We start from the raw sequence: 21,604 nt of genomic DNA on the forward strand, positions 1-21,604 counted from the left end.
GTTAAATAGAACTGCATTTGAACTTACTGTGCCGGTAGGCAGGACGGTTGGTCATTATGGCTGGGGAATTTGAGACAAAATATCTAGAGGATCAAATTATTAAACACACTTTCCAAACGTGGGTCTGTTGTAGACCCACATCCTCTCTAATTACCTAATGTCAAAATAAAAGTCCCCACACAAGTTTTTCCTTTTTTGTCCACATATGGTGCACGTGCAGGACTTGTATTTTGACATGAGGTCAGCAGAGAGGAACTGGGTATACAACAGACCCACGTTTGGAAAGTCTGTTTAATAATATGATCCTTTAAGATAATTTGTCTCAATACAATTGAGAGCAACGCTAGTGTATGTAATTACACCCGCGTTGCTAAAAGTGCCTAGGTTTAGGGTAGGGACTTCCCAAGGGTTCCAGATAGCACTAACCTTTGCACAGCTAGCTAACATTCAGCCACAGAGAATGGCCATGCCAAGTTTTGGTTTAGCAAAAATTATGATAGGTGGACACTTTCTCAAGGTGATCACAATAAAATACTGTATCAAATGTATGTAGCTAGCTACAGTATTTGACAACTGTCTTATTTGCCTGTGCTAGTGCAAAAAACGCCCCTTTCATGTGTTGTCCTTGTCCACCTTCATGGCCTATGCTATGTTATCCACACATTTTTACATTTTAGTCATTTAGCAGACGCTCTTATCCAGAGCGACTTACAGGAGCAATTAGGATAAAGTGCCTTGCTTAAGGGCACATCGACAGATTTTTCACCTAGTCGGCTCGGGGATTAGAACCAGCGACCTTTCGGTTACTGGCACAACGCTCTTAGCCACTAAGCTACCTGCCGCCTTTACACACCCCTTATAATTAGCATGAATGACTATAGAACAATCACATTTATGAGTTTGTTCTCTATTCTACCTTTTTAACTGTGGTAAATCTACACAGGGAGGTTTCAAATTGCAAATCCTCAAATTTAACCAATTTGATCCTAAAGAACTCCAATACCCACAATTCCTGCTACTGTTTACATGCCATTCGTGACGTCAGTCAAGAAGCGACAACATAACCGCTGACAACTTTCTAACTGAAGACAGATTTATAATTACGGATTTCATTTGAGTTTTGTTCTCAAGAAATCATTTAGCGCGATGTTGATTGCTCGATAATATACTTGTGAATTTTCTTCTTGCGATTGGAGACCAGCAATAACGTGTTCTTTCAAATTTCGCGCTGTACTGACTGCCAGACGATAGGCTGGTATTCCGGCCAGCTAATCAACTGTGATTAAGTTACCACTGCTAGCTAGCTAGCTAGATCCAAACGTATAATATCTCCAATTCTGCTCATTTAAAAAAATGCAGACGACTGACATTGGAAACAAGGAGGAGGGAAAAGTATGGCATCGAAAACCAACACCAAGTAATGCTGGGTAGGTAGTTTCAAAGGATAACGTTAGCTCATAACCCACTTGTTGAGTCTCCATCATCTTGTGATAGGGAAGACTGGCTGTTGAGTGTTTTTGATCGTAAACGAGAGGCGATTGTTATTGTCTGTTTCTACATATCTTAAATAGAAGCTGTGCTTTGCATTCTTGTCTAGACGTGCATCTTGTATGTTGACCATAATAACCGTTTTTGCTTTAACAGGGTGATGGTCACAGTGATTCGCAGTGCAGCTGCCTACCAGTCCAAAACAGTCCGCTTCCTTCATGTCACCTTTGACACTACAGGGGACTCTTTCCTGGCTGGAGACCACCATGGGAATATTTATGCCTTGGACATCACCAGAAACAGGTGTGGTATGTCAGTCACTGTCAACACCACAATATTGCATTGTGTAACCGGTGTGAAATGGCTAGCTAGTTAGCGGTGCGCGCTAGTAGCGTTTCAATCAGTGACGTCACTCGCTCTGAGACCTTGAAGTAGTTGTTTCATTTACATTTTACATTTTAGTCATTTAGCAGACGCTCTTATCCAGAGCGACTTACAGTTAGTGAGTGCATACATTATTAAAAAAAAAAAAATCGGTTTCATTGCATCGCAATACTCTTACTTATGCAGGCCGTGCTCATCTGTTCTGTCTCTCTCCAGATTTAGACTTGTTCAGAAAACCGGTCAAGCATGCACTGCCTTGGCTTTCAACTTGCGCAGAACAACGGAATTCTTGGTTGCTCTTGCAGACTACTCCATCAAGTGCTTTGACAAAGGTATGACTCCCTACATTGCTGCTTAATTGTTTCCCAAAAGGTTAGGAACTGATTAGCTCATTGAGGAGGGTAAAGTCATCTTCTGTGGTATATTTGCCTGTATACCCAAACTTCCAGTACATTGAAAGACCAATGATTCCATCAGATAATGGAGTTTTTGGTGGGTGTTTGCCAATTGGAACAATAAACTGATTGATTGTTTGTTTGATTCCATCAGATACGAAGCAGCTGGTGAGCTGGATGCGGGGTCACGAGGGGGCGGTATCCTCCGTGTCGGTCCATGGCTCTGGCCGCTACGCCATCACTACATCAGCTGACACGGCTCAGCTCTGGGACCTAGACACCTTCCAGAGGAAGAGGAAACTCAATGTCCGTCAATCTGTCGGCATACAGAGGGTTAGATCATTTGGATTTACAGAACAGAATCATTTCATTTTTCAGATTAGACAATACAATGAATACATAATGGCAAAATTCATACAGTGCCTTTTTATATTTTACATTTAGTAGAACTCTAAACAATTTGTAGAACAAACTGTGTGTGTGTTCTTTTTTCTAGGTGTTCTTTCTTCCTCTGAGTAACACCATCCTCAGCTGTTTCAACGATGACTCCATCTTTGCCTGGGAGAGTGACACGTTGTTCTGCAAATACCAGCTGCCTGTTCCTGATGAGGGACCCAGGATACACTACAAGGCATTTGCAGTCACACGGTGTGTGTGTGTGTGTTTTTGAAAGGTTAAGTGGAAGTCTAATGTACAAAAGTGTGTCTGTCTGTGGGGTTATGACTATTACAGATAAGCCCTGATAAATCCTGAACAACAAAACAGATAGTCAGTACCAGTGATGTCTTCCTAAAACCGTCTGTGTTCTCATCACAGTGATGGGAAGACATTGGCTGCAGGGGGAAGATCCAACCTTCTCCATCTGTGGTGTCTGGACACCAGGCAGCTGCTTAGAGTGGTCCAGATGCCTCCTAAGGTCCGCTCTGTCAGACAGCTGGAGTTCCTACCAGACAGCTTCGACGGTGGGGCCAGCCAGGTATGTATTTATTCATTCTATTTATTGATCATTTATTTAACCAAGGAAGTCACATTGAGTTTTACATCTCTTTTTCAAGTGAACTCTTGCCAAGGAAGCAGCCAATGTACAGCCAATGCTATCTGATACTTATGTTTTTTTGGAGAACATGCTTTATTTGTCTCGGCGGTTGGTCTCAGACAAGTAAATTAGAAAACATTTTGTTTTTGTTCTTCAGACTCTTGGGGTGCTGAGTCAGGATGGTATGATGCGTTTCATCAACATCCAGACCTGCAAGCTGCTCTTTGACATCGGATCCCATGATGACGCCATCACCTCAGCCACCATCAGTCCCAACGGACGCCATATTGTCACTATAATGGACAACGGCAGTCTGAACATCTACAGTGTTCAGTGTCTGACCCAGGACTACAACAAGGTAGCAATAATCAGAATGATTAGAAAGGCAGTTCATCTGATAAGTCTCCTTGAATTTTGCTAAATGACACAGGCAGCTTTGTTTACTCTGTGTAGTTGTTAGATTAGCACGCATCAGTCATGTTTCTGCCTTCCCCTGAGCCTCTCCCCATCCTCTCCTAGCCTCCTCCGCCACTGGTCAAAGTGGTGTCTGGTGGAGCGTGTTCTGCTCTGACGATGAAGGTGAAGTCAGAAGATGTCCAGCGGCCGGCCAAAACCTCCGGTCGACGGGTCAAGACCAAAGTCCTTAGGCCTCCAGCTGTCCCCATGACAGAGGATAAAGAGGTACATATGTAGGATCTTCATTTGATCACTCTTTTGTTGCGCAACAGGAAATGCTAACTTATTTTCAAGGTTTTAAAAGGCTTCTAAAGTTAGTAATTTCCACTTAAAAGTGTCAGACTTTAACCCCTACACAAAATGTCCATTAATTAAAATCAACATTATAATTCATATTTCCTGTTGCTGCAGAATTGTTTTCCTTCTGTAGAAAACTGCCTCAAATTAAGATCCAACATCTGTAGAGCATACAGAAACACATGGCAGACAGAAGCATAGATACTTGTGGTATAATCTCATAGTCACCGTATAATAGCATGACCTTATTTCTCTTCTCTTCTCTGGTCTGGAGACACGCTGTCTGATGATTTCAGCATTGGTTTTCCTCATCCAGATTTTGAATGATGTTCTTTTGAATCAAGTGAGGCATTCAACTGATTTGTGGATTTGCTTTTTCAGAATGAACTGCCTGACGGTCTAAACAAGAAGAGGCTCGTGGCGTTACTGAAGGCATTTGGAGAATATCCAGCTAAATACAGGTAACTAGCTACAAATCAGGAATCGGGGCCAAGGTGTCACAGTTTAACGAGGGGCAGCAATCTGCTCCTTATACACTACAGTACATGGACTCCATTATGATGATCTTATACACTACAGTACATGGACTCCATTATGATGATCTTATACACTACAGTACATGGACTCCATTATGATGATCTTATACACTACAGTACATGGACTCCATTATGATGATCTTATACACTACAGTACATGGACTCCATTATGATGATCATATACACTACAGTACATGGACTCCATTATGATGATCTTATACACTACAGTACATGGACTCCATTATGATTATCTTATACACTACAGTACATGGACTCCATTATGATGATCTTATACACTACAGTACATGGACTCCATTATGATTATCTTATACACTACAGTACATGGACTCCATTATGATGATCTTATACACTACAGTACATGGACTCCATTATGATTATCTTATACACTACAGTACATGGACTCCATTATGATGATCTTATACACTACAGTACATGGACTCCATTATGATGATCTTGCGTTTTATTTCTCCTCAGGATGTTTGTGTGGAGGTCCCTGCTGCGTCTGCCAGAGAACCACGCAGCCTTCAGCAGTCTGACCGATAAAGGCCTGCACTCTGCCTACCTCAGCATCCAGGAGCGATACCCCATCAAGAGCCACAAACTGCAGCGGGGACTACAAAGGTATAATTACCACTTACCTGGCTGGCACTATAGGCCTGCTGTCATAATGGGCGGCAGTTAGCTTAGTGGTTAAGAGCGTTGTGCCAGTAACCGAAAGGTCGCTGGTTCTAATCCCCGAGCCGACTAGGTGAAAAATCTGTCTGTGCCCTTGAGCAAGGCACTTAACCTTAATTGCTCCTGTAAGTCGCTCTGGATAAGAGCATCTGCTAAATGACCAATTATTTATTTTATTTTATAATGGCCTGGCATGGGCAGGTTCAGATGATCTGGAACTATTCATAGTAGGAGTTAATGGTCCTTCAATATTTATCAAAAAGTCCTAGATTATTAATTATTGTGGTTATATCTGACAATGCTGTCATTTCCATCTCTTGTCTGCCTACACAGAGTGTTGTCTGCACTAGCCCACTGGGCGGCCATCTTTGGAGAGACGGACTACCTCCCTCTGGTGGCATTTCCCTTCGTCAAGCTCTTCCAGAACAACCCACTGCTCTGTTTTGAAGTGGTCGCCACCATTCTAGGTTCTGGACATACAGTACTAGAAACTAAATCATGTTTCGCTTGTCCTTTTCATGTTGGCCCTGTTTGCTATCTTAGAGTTGAATATTTGTCACTTTTTCAGTTTGCTTGTCATGTACCTTTTTTATGTAACTTTGTTGATGCACTTTGGTTGGAAAATAGGATATCAACAGTTTTGTTTGTACTTTCCAGTGAACTGGTGCCAGCACTGGTTTGAATACTTCCCCAACCCCCCTCTCAACGTACTGAGCATGGCAGAGAATGTTCTGGCTCACCATGACAAGGAACTGCTGCAGCACCTCATCGACTGTGGAGTCACCTCTCAGGTGAGACGACCAGGACATCTCTTTTTAAACTCTCTTTACAACTTTATTGTAATAACACAAGTGTTGTATGATAGTTTTTTTAAAATCTGCTCCCACAAACAAGAGTTCAGTGATATACATGTTCTACTGTTGTTCTTCCGTGGCCAGCTCCTGTGCCAAGTTGGATGTGCGTATAACAGGTTTTACTAGTATTGAATGGTGCATCATTTCCTCCTCTCCCTCTGTCCTCCAGCTGTATGTCTGGCCCCTGTTAGAGACTCTGTTCTCTGAGGTGCTGACCAGAGATGAGTGGCTCAAACTGTTTGACAACGTCTTCTCTAACCATCCTGCCTTCCTATTGGTTTCTGTGGTCTCCTATGTCACCTGCTGCCGCGCTCCACTACTGGTCTGCAGCCACAAAGAGGACTTTGAGGTAAGATGTTTTTATATAAACCATGGGAAGGTTTGAGGTAAGATGTTTTTATATAAACCATGGGAAGGTTAGAGGTAAGATGTTTTTATATAAACCATGGGAAGGTTAGAGGTAAGATGTTTTTATATAAACCATGGGAAGGTTTGAGGTAAGATGTTTTTATATAAACCATGGGAAGGTTCGAGGTAAGATGTTTTTATATAAACCATGGGAAGGTTAGAGGTAAGATGTTTTTATATAAACCATGGGAAGGTTAGAGGTAAGATGTTTTTATATAAACCATGGGAAGGTTAGAGGTAAGATGTTTTTATATAAACCATGGGAAGGTTAGAGGTAAGATGTTTTTATATAAACCATGGGAAGGTTAGAGGTAAGATGTTTTTATATAAACCATGGGAAGGTTCGAGGTAAGATGTTTTTATATAAACCATGGGAAGGTTAGAGGTAAGATGTTTTTATATAAACCATGGGAAGGTTAGAGGTAAGATGTTTTTATATAAACCATGGGAAGGTTAGAGGTAAGATGTTTTTATATAAACCATGGGAAGGTTTGAGGTAAGATGTTTTTATATAAACCATGGGAAGGTTAGAGGTAAGATGTTTTTATATAAACCATGGGAAGGTTTGAGGTAAGATGTTTTTATATAAACCATGGGAAGGTTAGAGGTAAGATGTTTTTATATAAACCATGGGAAGGTTAGAGGTAAGATGTTTTTATATAAACCATGGGAAGGTTCGAGGTAAGATGTTTTTATATAAACCATGGGAAGGTTAGAGGTAAGATGTTTTTATATAAACCATGGGAAGGTTAGAGGTAAGATGTTTTTATATAAACCATGGGAAGGTTTGAGGTAAGATGTTTTTATATAAACCATGGGAAGGTTCGAGGTAAGATGTTTTTATATAAACCATGGGAAGGTTAGAGGTAAGATGTTTTTATATAAACCATGGGAAGGTTAGAGGTAAGATGTTTTTATATAAACCATGGGAAGGTTAGAGGTAAGATGTTTTTATATAAACCATGGGAAGGTTTGAGGTAAGATGTTTTTATATAAACCATGGGAAGGTTAGAGGTAAGATGTTTTTATATAAACCATGGGAAGGTTAGAGGTAAGATGTTTTTATATAAACCATGGGAAGGTTTGAGGTAAGATGTTTTTATATAAACCATGGGAAGGTTAGAGGTAAGATGTTTTTATATAAACCATGGGAAGGTTAGAGGTAAGATGTTTTTATATAAACCATGGGAAGGTTAGAGGTAAGATGTTTTTATATAAACCATGGGAAGGTTAGAGGTAAGATGTTTTTATATAAACCATGGGAAGGTTTGAGGTAAGATGTTTTTATATAAACCATGGGAAGGTTTGAGGTAAGATGTTTTTATATAAACCATGGGAAGGTTTGAGGTAAGATGTTTTTATATAAACCATGGGAAGGTTTGAGGTAAGATGTTTTTATATAAACCATGGGAAGGTTTGAGGTAAGATGTTTTTATATAAACCATGGGAAGGTTTGAGGTAAGATGTTTTTATATAAACCATGGGAAGGTTAGAGGTAAGATGTTTTTATATAAACCATGGGAAGGTTAGAGGTAATATGTTTTTATATAAACCATGGGAAGGTTAGAGGTAAGATGTTTTTATATAAACCATGGGAAGGTTAGAGGTAAGATGTTTTTATATAAACCATGGGAAGGTTTGAGGTAAGATGTTTTTATATAAACCATGGGAAGGTTAGAGGTAAGATGTTTTTATATAAACCATGGGAAGGTTCGAGGTAAGATGTTTTTATATAAACCATGGGAAGGTTTGAGGTAAGATGTTTTTATATAAACCATGGGAAGGTTTGAGGTAAGATGTTTTTATATAAACCATGGGAAGGTTAGAGGTAAGATGTTTTTATATAAACCATGGGAAGGTTTGAGGTAAGATGTTTTTATATAAACCATGGGAAGGTTTGAGGTAAGATGTTTTTATATAAACCATGGGAAGGTTTGAGGTAAGATGTTTTTATATAAACCATGGGAAGGTTAGAGGTAAGATGTTTTTATATAAACCATGGGAAGGTTAGAGGTAAGATGTTTTTATATAAACCATGGGAAGGTTAGAGGTAAGATGTTTTTATATATACCATGGGAAGGTTTGAGGTAAGATGTTTTTATATAAACCATGGGAAGGTTTGAGGTAAGATGTTTTTATATAAACCATGGGAAGGTTTGAGGTAAGATGTTTTTATATAAACCATGGGAAGGTTAGAGGTAAGATGTTTTTATATAAACCATGGGAAGGTTAGAGGTAAGATGTTTTTATATAAACCATGGGAAGGGACACTTTCATAGGTTAGGCCCTTTCTATGACTTCATGTTATGACTATATGCTACTATGTATGTTGTCATGACTACTGCACCAGTCTCAGAATTGTATATTAAGCATGAATATTGAATAACAGAACATTATTTGCATCCTTTTAACATTGTTACTCTACTCTAATTTATTAGCTGTTCACAGCAAAGCTGCATTTATTTTTTGACATGGTCAAATAACCCAAGCATAGATTGGTACATTTTTCTCTTCAAATTTGGCACACATAAACTATAAACCATGACTAACTTGATCAAAAAGAATGGCACTAATTGACCTATAGGTGGCACTGTAATAAGCAGTCTCACTTAAACCCTCATATCCGTCGCCCCGTTTGACCAACCTTTTCTTGGCCAGGGACCCCCTCCCAGGGACCCCCTTCATATGTTAGCAAAAAAATTAAATGCACATGTCATGTTTTATCATCAGGTGAATGATAATGGCAAAGAGAAGTAATCAACATTTTCAAATGAATAGATTTGGTAAATCGTTTTTCATTATTTTGACCTCTCCAGATTATATTTGGAACAGGAAGTGTAAAGTTCTAAAACCTGTGTCAGATATTCCACTAAGTTTAATGGGCTCCAGTGAGTGTAATTTGCTCAATATTAGGAGTTGAGAAATAAAGTTGACGTTATTAGAATGAAGATATTCTCCTCTTTTCTACTGTAGGTATGTCATTCAAAATGCGTTCAGCCCCAGTTGAATACCCCTGACTTAGAGACTTGGAACTTTGTATGTAGGTGTCTTCCTCATGCTGAACAAATTTGCCTCAAGGACCCATCAAAGCACTATCGCATGAGTGGATACTTGCACTGTTCTCAGGGCAGGTCTGCCGGTTTGGACTAACAGGAGTTACTTTTTGTAGCAGGTTAAGAGAACTTACGCAGCAGGTTAGGAGAATTAACATGGCAGGTTGGGAAAATTAGGTTAAGGGTTAGGGTTAGCTAAAATGCTATAGATTTTCCCTGACGCAACTCTAACATATCTATCTACAACCAGGCCTGCCCTGAGGACAGTCTTGGTTTCCACTAATGCCTGTCAACTTCAAACTTTTTAGGGTCATCAAAGACATTACCACGATGAACCATGTTAAGTTGGCATTGATATAAAAATAAAAAAAAATAAAAAAAGGAAACTATGAACAAGGTGTTCTTTCAGCCATCTTGTGAACCCTGTTCATTGCTGAAATGCACACTTTTGATTCTCTCTCCCCCCCCAGTATTTCTTCCACCACCGTAACAACCTGGACATCAGCTCCATAATAAAGGAGACATACAGGCTGATGGAGAGCACCCCAGCAGACATCCACCCTAGGACCATGCTGGCTGACTTTCAGCCTCTGACCAGGGGACAGTACCCTGTCTTCAACAAGTACCCCACCTACATAGTGGAATACCAGTCTCAGGAGAGAGAGAGGATACGCCAGCAGGAGGTGGAGTACCTCAGAGAGAGGTCAGATTACATCATTATCACCTTGTCCTTTCTGTGGCATTCTAGAACACTGGCAAAGAAAAAAATAAGGTTCACACAAAGTAAACTCGAATATCTTATGTCTGTTTTTTTTTTCTTGCAGTAGCAGGGGGGGGAAAAGCTTGACACGAACGTTTCGGTCAAAGCCTTCTTCGGTGTTTGTGTCAGAGAACAGTGTCGGATGTGTGCGTTTGTCTCTCCAGGCAGACGGTGCAGGAGCTGCGTGCGGAGGCGGTTCAGAGGCAGGCTGAGGACCAGGCGTGGTACACCCAGCAGGAGTTACTGCAGCAGGCTGAGGAGAAACGCAGGGACATCCTACAGCAGGAGGAGAGGAAGCTGGCTGAACAGAGAACCAGGTCAGAGAACAGACATGCATACAGTCATCTATGTACACCAATTTATTACATCAGTCATTCACCCTCCAAGACAGAATTGTGCATGCATCGTGTAGGAGCATTCAGTCAGCATCCTCAGAAGGAAGTACATTCTCGCGTAATATCACCCTCAACATGACACTCCGATGTCATAGTTATTGATCCTCATAAATGACTTGGTAGAAGCCCATTAAATGTGATGTCACCAATTAAGCTGAAATAGACTTGAGTTCCCTGGTCCAAGGTTAATTTATCGAACAGTGTGTAATGTGTCTCCAGGTTATTCTCTCTGACAGTCTGTAATGTGTCCCCAGGTTAGTCTCTCTGACAGTCTGTAATGTGTCCCCAGGTTAGTCTCTCTGTCAGTCTGTAATGTGTCCCCAGGTTAGTCTCTCTGACAGTCTGTAATGTGTCTCCAGGTTAGTCTCTCTGACAGTCTGTAATGTGTCCCCAGGTTAGTCTCTCTGACAGTCTGTAATGTGTCTCCAGGTTAGTCTCTCTGACAGTCTGTAATGTGTCTCCAGGTTAGTCTCTCTGACAGTCTGTCATGTGTCTCCAGGTTAGTCTCTCTGACAGTGTGTAATGTGTCCCCAGGTTAGTCTCTCTGACAGTCTGTAATGTGTCTCCAGGTTAGTCCATCTGACAGTCTGTAATGTGTCTCCAGGTTAGTCTCTCTGACAGTCTGTAATGTGTCTCCAGGTTAGTCTCTCTGACAGTGTGTAATGTGTCCCCAGGTTAGTCTCTCTGTCAGTCTGTAATGTGTCTCCAGGTTAGTCCATCTGACAGTCTGTAATGTGTCTCCAGGTTAGTCTCTCTGACAGTCTGTAATGTGTCTCCAGGTTAGTCTCTCTGACAGTCTGTAATGTGTCTCCAGGTTAGTCTCTCTGACAGTGTGTAATGTGTCTCCAGGTTAGTCTCTCTGACAGTGTGTAATGTGTCCCCAGGTTAGTCTCTCTGACAGTCTGTAATGTGTCCCCAGGTTAGTCTCTCTGACAGTCTGTAATGTGTCCCCAGGTTAGTCTATCTGACAGTGTGTAATGTGTCCCCAGGTTAGTCTCTCTGACAGTCTGTAATGTGTCCCCAGGTTAGTCTCTCTGACAGTCTGTAATGTGTCTCCAGGTTAGTCTCTCTGACAGTCTGTAATGTGTCCCCAGGTTAGTCTATCTGACAGTGTGTAATGTGTCTCCAGGTTAGTCTCTCTGACAGTGTGTAATGTGTCCCATCTCCAGGTTAACAGCCATGAAGCGTGAGTTGAAGGTGAAGGAGCTCCAGCTGATGGATGCGGCCAGGAGACGCTTCCTGAAACACCAGCAGGACCAGAGACTGACTGAACTACACAGACTGGACGACCAGATACAGAGGAAGGTCTGTTTTCACTTCAGGCACCGCCCTGTGTTTTAATATTGAAAGGAAGAGATGCATTCTTTCAACCATCGTTTTATTTTGTGTGTAATGTGATGGTGTTTACATGTACTATACTGTATATAATGATGTTTACATGTACTATACTGTATATAATGGTGTCTATATGTACTATACTGTATATAATGGGGTGTCTATATGTACTCTACTGTATATGATGGTGTCTATATGTACTCTACTGTATATAATGGTGTTTACATGTACTATACTGTATATGATGGTGTTTACATGTACTCTACTGTATATAATGGTGTTTACATGTACTATACTGTATATAATGGTGTCTATATGTACTATACTGTATATAATGGGGTGTCTATATGTACTCTACTGTATATGATGGTGTCTATATGTACTCTACTGTATATAATGGTGTTTACATGTACTATACTGTATATAATGGTGTCTATATGTACTATACTGTATATAATGGGGTGTCTATATGTACTCTACTGTATATGATGGTGTCTATATGTACTATACTGTATATAATGGGGTGTCTATATGTACTCTACTGTATATGATGGTGTCTATATGTACTATACTGTATATAATGGTGTCTATATGTACTCTACTGTATATGATGGTGTCTATATGTACTATACTGTATATGATGGGGTGTCTATATGTACTCTACTGTATATGATGGTGTCCTATATGTACTATACTGTATATAATGGTGTCCTATATGTACTATACTGTATATAATGGTGTCTATATGTACTATACTGTATATGATGGGGTGTCTATGTACTATACTGTATATGATGGGGAGTCTATGTACTATACTGTATATGATGGGGAGTCTATGTACTATACTGTATATGATGGTGTCTATATGTACTCTACTGTATATGATGGTGTCTATATGTACTATACTGTATATGATGGGGTGTCTATATGTACTATACTGTATATAATGGGGAGTCTATATGTACTATACTGTATATGATGGGGTGTCTATATGTACTATACTGTATATAATGGGGTGTCTATATGTACTATACTGTATATAATGGGGAGTCTATATGTACTATACTGTATATGATGGGGTGTCTATATGTACTATACTGTATATAATGGGGTGTCTATATGTACTATACTGTATATGATGGGGTGTCTATGTACTATACTGTATATGATGGGGAGTCTATGTACTATACTGTATATGATGGGGAGTCTATGTACTATACTGTATATAATGGTGTCTATTTGTACTATACTGTAGATGATGGGGAGTCTATATGTACTCTACTGTATATAATGGTGTCTATATGTACTCTACTGTATATAATGGGGAGTCTATATGTACTCTACTGTATATAATGGGGGAGTCTATATGTACTCTACTGTATATGATGGGGAGTCTATATGTACTCTACTGTATATAATGGGGAGTCTATATGTACTCTACTGTATATAATGGGGAGTCTATATGTACTCTACTGTATATGATGGGGAGTCTATATGTACTCTACTGTATATAATGGGGAGTCTATATGTACTATACTGTATATAATGGGGTGTCTATATGTACTATACTGTATATAATGGGGTGTCTATATGTACTCTACTGTATATAATGGGGAGTCTATATGTACTATACTGTATATAATGGGGAGTCTATATGTACTCTACTGTATATAATGGGGTGTCTATATGTACTATACTGTATATAATGGTGTCTATATGTACTATACTGTATATAATGGGGTGTCTATATGTACTCTACTGTATATAATGGGGTGTCTATATGTACTCTACTGTATATAATGGGGAGTCTATATGTACTCTACTGTATATAATGGGGAGTCTATATGTACTATACTGTATATAATGGTGTCTATATGTACTATACTGTATATAATGGGGTGTCTATATGTACTCTACTGTATATAATGGTGTCTATATGTACTATACTGTATATGATGGGGAGTCTATATGTACTCTACTGTATATAATGGGGAGTCTATATGTACTCTACTGTATATAATGGGGAGTCTATATGTACTCTACTGTATATAATGGGGAGTCTATATGTACTCTACTGTATATAATGGGGAGTCTATATGTACTATACTGTATATAATGGGGAGTCTATATGTACTCTACTGTATATAATGGGGTGTCTATATGTACTATACTGTATATAATGGTGTCTATATGTACTATACTGTATATAATGGGGTGTCTATATGTACTCTACTGTATATAATGGGGTGTCTATATGTACTCTACTGTATATAATGGGGAGTCTATATGTACTCTACTGTATATAATGGGGAGTCTATATGTACTATACTGTATATAATGGTGTCTATATGTACTATACTGTATATAATGGGGTGTCTATATGTACTCTACTGTATATAATGGTGTCTATATGTACTCTACTGTATATAATGGGGAGTCTATATGTACTCTACTGTATATAATGGGGGAGTCTATATGTACTCTACTGTATATGATGGGGAGTCTATATGTACTCTACTGTATATAATGGGGAGTCTATATGTACTCTACTGTATATAATGGGGAGTCTATATGTACTCTACTGTATATGATGGGGAGTCTATATGTACTCTACTGTATATAATGGGGAGTCTATATATACTATACTGTATATAATGGGGTGTCTATATGTACTATACTGTATATAATGGGGTGTCTATATGTACTCTACTGTATATAATGGGGAGTCTATATGTACTATACTGTATATAATGGGGAGTCTATATGTACTCTACTGTATATAATGGGGTGTCTATATGTACTATACTGTATATAATGGTGTCTATATGTACTATACTGTATATAATGGGGTGTCTATATGTACTCTACTGTATATAATGGGGTGTCTATATGTACTCTACTGTATATAATGGGGAGTCTATATGTACTCTACTGTATATAATGGGGAGTCTATATGTACTATACTGTATATAATGGTGTCTATATGTACTATACTGTATATGATGGTGTCTATATGTACTATACTGTATATAATGGTGTCTATATGTACTATACTGTATATAATGGGGTGTCTATATGTACTATACTGTATATAATGGGGAGTCTATATGTACTATACTGTATATAATGGGGAGTCTATATGTACTATACTGTATATAATGGGGGAGTCTATATGTACTCTACTGTATATAATGGTGTCTATATGTACTATACTGTATATAATGGGGTGTCTATATGTACTCTACTGTATATAATGGGGGAGTCTATATGTACTCTACTGTATATAATGGTGTCTATATGTACTATACTGTATATAATGGTGTCTATATGTACTATACTGTATATAATGGGGGAGTCTATATGTACTCTACTGTATATAATGGGGAGTCTATATGTACTCTACTGTATATAATGGTGTTTATGTACTCTACTGTATTTATTGGTGTCTATATGTACTATACTGTATATAATGGGGTGTCTATATGTACTATACTGTATATAATGGGGAGTCTATATGTACTCTACTGTATATAATGGGGGAGTCTATATGTACTCTACTGTATATAATGGGGGAGTCTATATGTACTATACTGTATATAATGGGGAGTCTATATGTACTCTACTGTATATAATGGGGGAGTCTATATGTACTCTACTGTATATAATGGGGAGTCTATATGTACTATACTGTATATAATGGGGAGTCTATATGTACTCTACTGTATATAATGGTGTCTATATGTACTATACTGTATATAATGGTGTCTATATGTACTCTACTGTATATAATGGGGAGTCTATATGTACTATACTGTATATGATGGGGTGTCTATATGTACTATACTGTATATGATGGTGTCTATATGTACTCTACTGTATATAATGGTGTCTATATGTACTCTACTGTATATGATGGAGTCTATATGTACTCTACTGTATATAATGGTGTCTATATGTACTATACTGTATATAATGGGGTGTCTATATGTACTCTACTGTATGGTGTGTTTGTTGTGGTCAGATGAACACCAGAGACCAGGGGACGGCAGCAGCAGTACAGGATATAGAAGTCAGACAGATGGAGCTAGAAGCACAGAGACGCCTGTTTGAACAGGTCAGTGACTGTCCTCATCACAGCAACAATGTGCTGGCTCTAAGGTTATCTACCACGCTTGTTTGAACTGGTCAGTGGCTCTAAGGTTATCTACCACGCTTGTTTGAACTGGTCAGTGGCTCTAAGGTTATCTACCACGCTTGTTTGAACTGGTCAGTGGCTCTAAGGTTATCTACCACGCTTGTTTGAACTGGTCAGTGGCTCTAAGGTTATCTACCACGCTTGTTTGAACTGGTCAGTGGCTCTAAGGTTATCTACCACGCTTGTTTGAACTGGTCAGTGGCTCTAAGGTTATCGACCACGCTTGTTTGAACTGGTCAGTGGCTCTAAGGTTATCTACTTGATAATCAGCATTGTGCACAGACCTGCCCCTGAGACAAACACTTGTCATTCACATTTTCACCACATTGTATTCCTTGCAGCATAAAGTTAAGACACCGCACATCATTTAACATTGGCCATTTTAACGATATCCTTGCTACAGTATGGCTTGGTCTTCATTCACCAGACAGTGATGTCATGATGTAATCCTTGTGTCGTAGCAACTGTCCAAGGAGCAGGTGCGTGTGACTCAGGAGGTGAGAGCAGAGGTGGACACCAGGAGACACAGGTCAGAGGTCGAGGAGACCACCTTCCAACACCTCCTTAACAACGACACTGACATCAGCCTGGGAACCAAGAAGGTAAGCATTCATCTTCTGCATACTTCCAGAGACTGAATATAGTATAATAAGAAGATCTGGGGAGGGGGTATTAAAACGTTATTTTTACAATTATTCCGATTTGTGACAGCTGCACAAAAGGAAAATATGAATATCTGTCACGGACCTGAATGGATTAAAGAAGCTCTCTCAGATAGGGGCAGTGCGTTCGACAGACTGACCTCCTCCCTGTCTCAGGTTCTACAGGAGTGTCTAGCCGAAGCAGGCCAGCTGGGAGTGGACACCGAGTGGCAGGCTGAGGTGATGAGGCGTCTAGACCAGGAGGATGCAGACCAAGACAGACACTACCACCAGCTGGCTGGACTACACAGAGAGACCCGCACCAAGGAGGAGCAGTTGGTCGACATCATGAAGGACATGGAGGGACAGGGGGTAGGACGAGAGATGATCATGTTGTGTAGGCTATATGATGTCTGTGGTAACAATAGCAGAGGAGGCTATATACAGTAGGTTATTGAGGGTCATTGTCAACAAGTCTTATTAGTTACTGTACCTGTTGATGAACTGTACCTTGATCAACTGAATGCTCTTACACTGGGCGGGCTAGTGTCATTGATTTACAGTGGGGAGAGGTGGTGTGTAGTGTGTTTCAGTGGGAAGAGGTGGTGTCTATTACATTGTTGTGTTTCAGTGGGAGGAGGTGGTGTATATTACATTGTTGTGTTTCAGTGGGAGGAGGTGGTGTATATTACATTGTTGTGTTTCAGTGGGAGGAGGTGGTGTATATTACATTGTGTGTTTCAGTGGGAGGAGGTGGTGTATATTACATTGTTGTGTTTCAGTGGGAGGAGGTGGTGTATATTACATTGTGTGTTTCAGTGGGAGGAGGTGGTGTATATTACATTGTTGTGTTTCAGTGGGAAGAGGTGGTGTATATTACATTGTTGTGTTTCAGTGGGAAGAGGTGGTGTATATTACATTGTTGTGTTTCAGTGGGAAGAGGTGGTGTATATTACATTGTGTGTTTCAGTGGGAGGAGGTGGTGTATATTACATTGTTGTGTTTCAGTGGGAAGAGGTGGTGTATATTACATTGTTGTGTTTCAGTGGGAAGAGGTGGTGTCTATTACATTGTTGTGTTTCAGTGGGAGGAGGTGGTGTATATTACATTGTTGTGTTTCAGTGGGAGGAGGTGGTGTATATTACATTGTTGTGTTTCAGTGGGAGGAGGTGGTGTATATTACATTGTTGTGTTTCAGTGGGAGGAGGTGGTGTATATTACATTGTGTGTTTCAGTGGGAGGAGGTGGTGTATATTACATTGTTGTGTTTCAGTGGGAAGAGGTGGTGTATATTACATTGTTGTGTTTCAGTGGGAAGAGGTGGTGTATATTACATTGTTGTGTTTCAGTGGGAAGAGGTGGTGTCTCTGAAGGCCCAGCTAGAGGAGAGGCAGGCTGCAGCCACAGCTGAGGCCAACAGGAGAGTCTTCCTCAGCCAGGAGGAAGAGGAGACGGCGCAGCACAGAGAAGACCTCCGCAGGAGCCAGGACCACTCACTCAGTGAGCCCAGCACCATAGAAATACATGTTGTAGGACAGACATTCTTCTGTGTTGTGAAGAGAGTAGGCAGTTGGGTCCCACTCTATAGATTATATTTCTATCTGCTACATGCTGAGCATTCTACACTACAGTCCTATCACCTAATGTTGCAGTATGCTTTTTATTCATACCAACATACACCACAACACTGACAGAAGGGTACAAATAGGCAATGGTTCATGTTGAAGGTTTCAGCGTTCCTCTAAGCCAATGGTTCATGTTGAAGGTTTCAGCCTTCCTCTAAGCCAATGGTTCATATTGAAGGTTTCAGCGTTCCTCTAAGCCAATGGTTCATATTGAAGGTTTCAGCGTTCCTCTAAGCCAATGGTTCATGTTGAAGGTTTCAGCGTTCCTCTAAGCCAATGGTTCATGTTGAAGGTTTCAGCCTTCCTCTAAGGCAGGCAGTGTATGGCGTGTTGGTGACTAATAGAGAATGTTTTGGCAGGTCAACAGTGGGAGATGAGAGCCAGGTCTCCGTGCTCCACTAGAGGCCTGCTTCCCAAACCTGTTGCTTCTCCTGTTCCTGGTCAGTCTCAACAGCGTCACAGTCCCAACATCTGTCTAAACAACCAGTCCCCCTCAGACGACTCCACTAGCTGTGAGTATTGCTGGCTGTCCCTACCACATTCACTGTTTACACCACTGCATTTATAGTTAGGTTTGTCAGATCTGTACTCCATAAGAAAAATATCAAAATAATTCAGATCTACCAAGACATTATTCAGTGTTCCCAATGTGCCTGTTCCCACTGTAATCTTGCTGAGTGTAGATCCATACAGTAAGACCCTGATGAGTCCTGTGGTATCTTGTTTTCTCAGTCTCTCTGGACCGGGGTCGAGGGGAGCTGGACTGCAGAGAGAGGGAGTTGATGCAGGACATCAGAGAGCTGCGGCAGAAACTGGAGGCCCGCGCCAAAAAACCCAACTCTACCACCTCACACTCCCCCGTCTCACAGTGACCACAACACACACACACACACACACACACACACACACACACACACACACACACACACACACACACACACACACACACACACACACACACACACACACACACACACACACACACACACACACACACACACACACACACCATCTCTCAGGTGTCAGCTGTGCCTTTTTTGTTTTGCATATCTAGATTTGAAAACGAAACTGAAATGTTTTGGTGGTTTTCTGTTCGTTTATCGTTTTGAAAGAAGATGCTGATGTTATTTGATTTAAGGAACATCTGTCCTCTAACCACCACCCTGGTGGTCACTAGCCAATGAAAACATTCCATGGTCTTAATGAGGTTTGTAGCAAAAAACTCTCTCCTGTGTGCATTTTAAAGTGTATTTATATTATGTTATTTAAGTTGTTTTTAAATGTGTTTTTAAGTATTGTTGAATCAACTTTGGGTCATTTAATCTCTGCCATGTTGACTAGTTTTAAGTCTTTGCCAGACTATACTCACCAGTCGTGCTTTGATCTGATGGTAAGTTATGGCTTGCTTACCTCAGCATAGGTATCCAGGTAATTACCCTTTAATAAAGCCTTAGCAAATTGTATTTGTCAGACGCTTCGTAAACAACCGGTGTGGACTAACTGACTCACGGGCCCTTCCCAACGATGCAGAGAGAAAGAAAATGGAGAAATAATAAAAAAGTAAAACCAGTTATAATAAATACACAATAAGTAAGGATAACTTCCGTACCAGTACCCAGTCGATGTGCAGGGGTACGAGGTAAGTGAGGTAGATGTGTACATATAACTTGGAATACATTGACAGATAATAAACAGTAGCAGCAGCAAATGTGATGAGACAAAGTTAGTGCAAAAAGGCTCAGATAGTCCGGGTAGCTATTTGGTTAACTATTTCGCAGTCTTATGTTTTGGGGGTAGAAGCTGTTCAGGGTCCTGCTGGTTCCAGACTTGGTGCATCGGTACCGCTTGCAGTGCGGTAGAAGAGAGAACAGTCTATGACTTGGGTGGCTGGAGTCTTTTTTTTAGGGCCTTCCTCTGACACCACCTGGTATAGAGGTCCTGGATGGCATGGAGCTCGGCCCCAGTGATGTACTGGACCGTACGCACTACCCTCTTTAGCGCTTTACGGTCGGATGCCGAGCAGTTGCCATACCAAGCGGAGGCGTGCTCGGCCCTCCATTTCCTGTAGTCCACGATCAGCTCCTTTGTCTTGCTGATGTTGAGGGAGATGTTCTTGTTCTGGAACCACACTTCCAGGTCTCTGATCTCCTCCCTATAGGCTGTCTCCTCGTCGTCGGTGATCAGGCCTACTACCGCTGTGTCGTCGGCAAATTTTATGATGGTGTTGGAGTGGAATTGGAGTGGGTTCAGGTTGCCTGGGATGATGGTGTTGATGTGAGCAATGACCAGCCTTTCATGGCTACAGATTGCAGAGTGCTACGGGGCGATGGTCGTTTAGACAGGTAACCTTGGCGTTCTTGGGCAAAGGGACTATGGTGGTCTGCTTGAAACATGTAGGTATTACAGACTGGGTCAGGGAGAAGTTAAAAATGACAGTGAAGACACTTGCCAGCTGGTCAGCGCATGCTCTGAGTACACGTCCTGGTAATCCGTCTGGCCCAGCGGCCTTGTGAATGTTAATCTGTTTTAAAAGGTGTTACTCATCGGCTACGGAGAGCGTGATCACAGTCGTCCAGAACAGCTGGTGCTTTCATGCATGGTTCAGTGTTGCTTGCCTCGAAGCGAGCATAGAAGACATTTAGCTCATCTGGTAGGCTCGCGTCACTGGGCAGCTTGTGGCTGGGTTTCCCTTTGTAATCTGTGATAGTTTGGCAAGCCCTGCCACATCCGACTAGCGCAAGAGCTGGTGTAGTAATATTCGATCTTAGTCCTGTATTGACGCAATGGATTGTGTATGTGTGCCATTCAGAGGGTGAATGTGCAAGACAAAAGATTTAAGTGCCTTTGAACGGGATATGGTAGTAGGTGCCAGGCGCACCAGTTTGTGGCAAGAACTGCAACGCTGCTGGGTTTTTCACGCTCAACAGTTTCCTGTGTGTATCAAGAATGGTCCACCACCCAAAGAACATCTCGCCAACTCGACACAACTGTGGGAAGCATTGGAGTCAACATGGGCCAGCATCCCTGTGGAACGCTTTCGACACATTGTA

At 40.8% G+C, this 21,604-nt stretch overlaps 1 protein-coding gene across 1 annotated transcript; it reads left to right on the top strand.

Moving 5' to 3' along the window:
- Positions 1 to 1,077: 1,077 nt before the first annotated feature.
- On the top strand, positions 1,078 to 20,505 carry LOC311140609 (TBC1 domain family member 31-like). Its single transcript, XM_084175739.1, has 22 exons — positions 1,078 to 1,427; positions 1,645 to 1,791; positions 2,089 to 2,204; positions 2,422 to 2,600; positions 2,764 to 2,915; positions 3,084 to 3,243; positions 3,461 to 3,661; positions 3,823 to 3,984; positions 4,438 to 4,517; positions 5,088 to 5,234; positions 5,622 to 5,755; positions 5,946 to 6,079; positions 6,312 to 6,491; positions 10,074 to 10,306; positions 10,528 to 10,680; positions 11,928 to 12,063; positions 16,115 to 16,207; positions 16,750 to 16,890; positions 17,107 to 17,301; positions 18,279 to 18,429; positions 18,914 to 19,066; positions 19,287 to 20,505. The coding sequence occupies exons 1-22, from the start codon at positions 1,354 to 1,356 to the stop codon at positions 19,424 to 19,426; spliced, it is 3,261 nt and encodes a 1,086-aa protein (XP_084031865.1). The 5' UTR covers positions 1,078 to 1,353; the 3' UTR covers positions 19,427 to 20,505.
- The last annotated feature ends 1,099 nt before the right edge of the window (positions 20,506 to 21,604 follow it).

Source organism: Coregonus lavaretus (genome assembly GCF_964263955.1).
Source record: "Coregonus lavaretus genome assembly, chromosome: 13".
NCBI classification, from domain to species: domain Eukaryota; kingdom Metazoa; phylum Chordata; class Actinopteri; order Salmoniformes; family Salmonidae; genus Coregonus; species Coregonus lavaretus.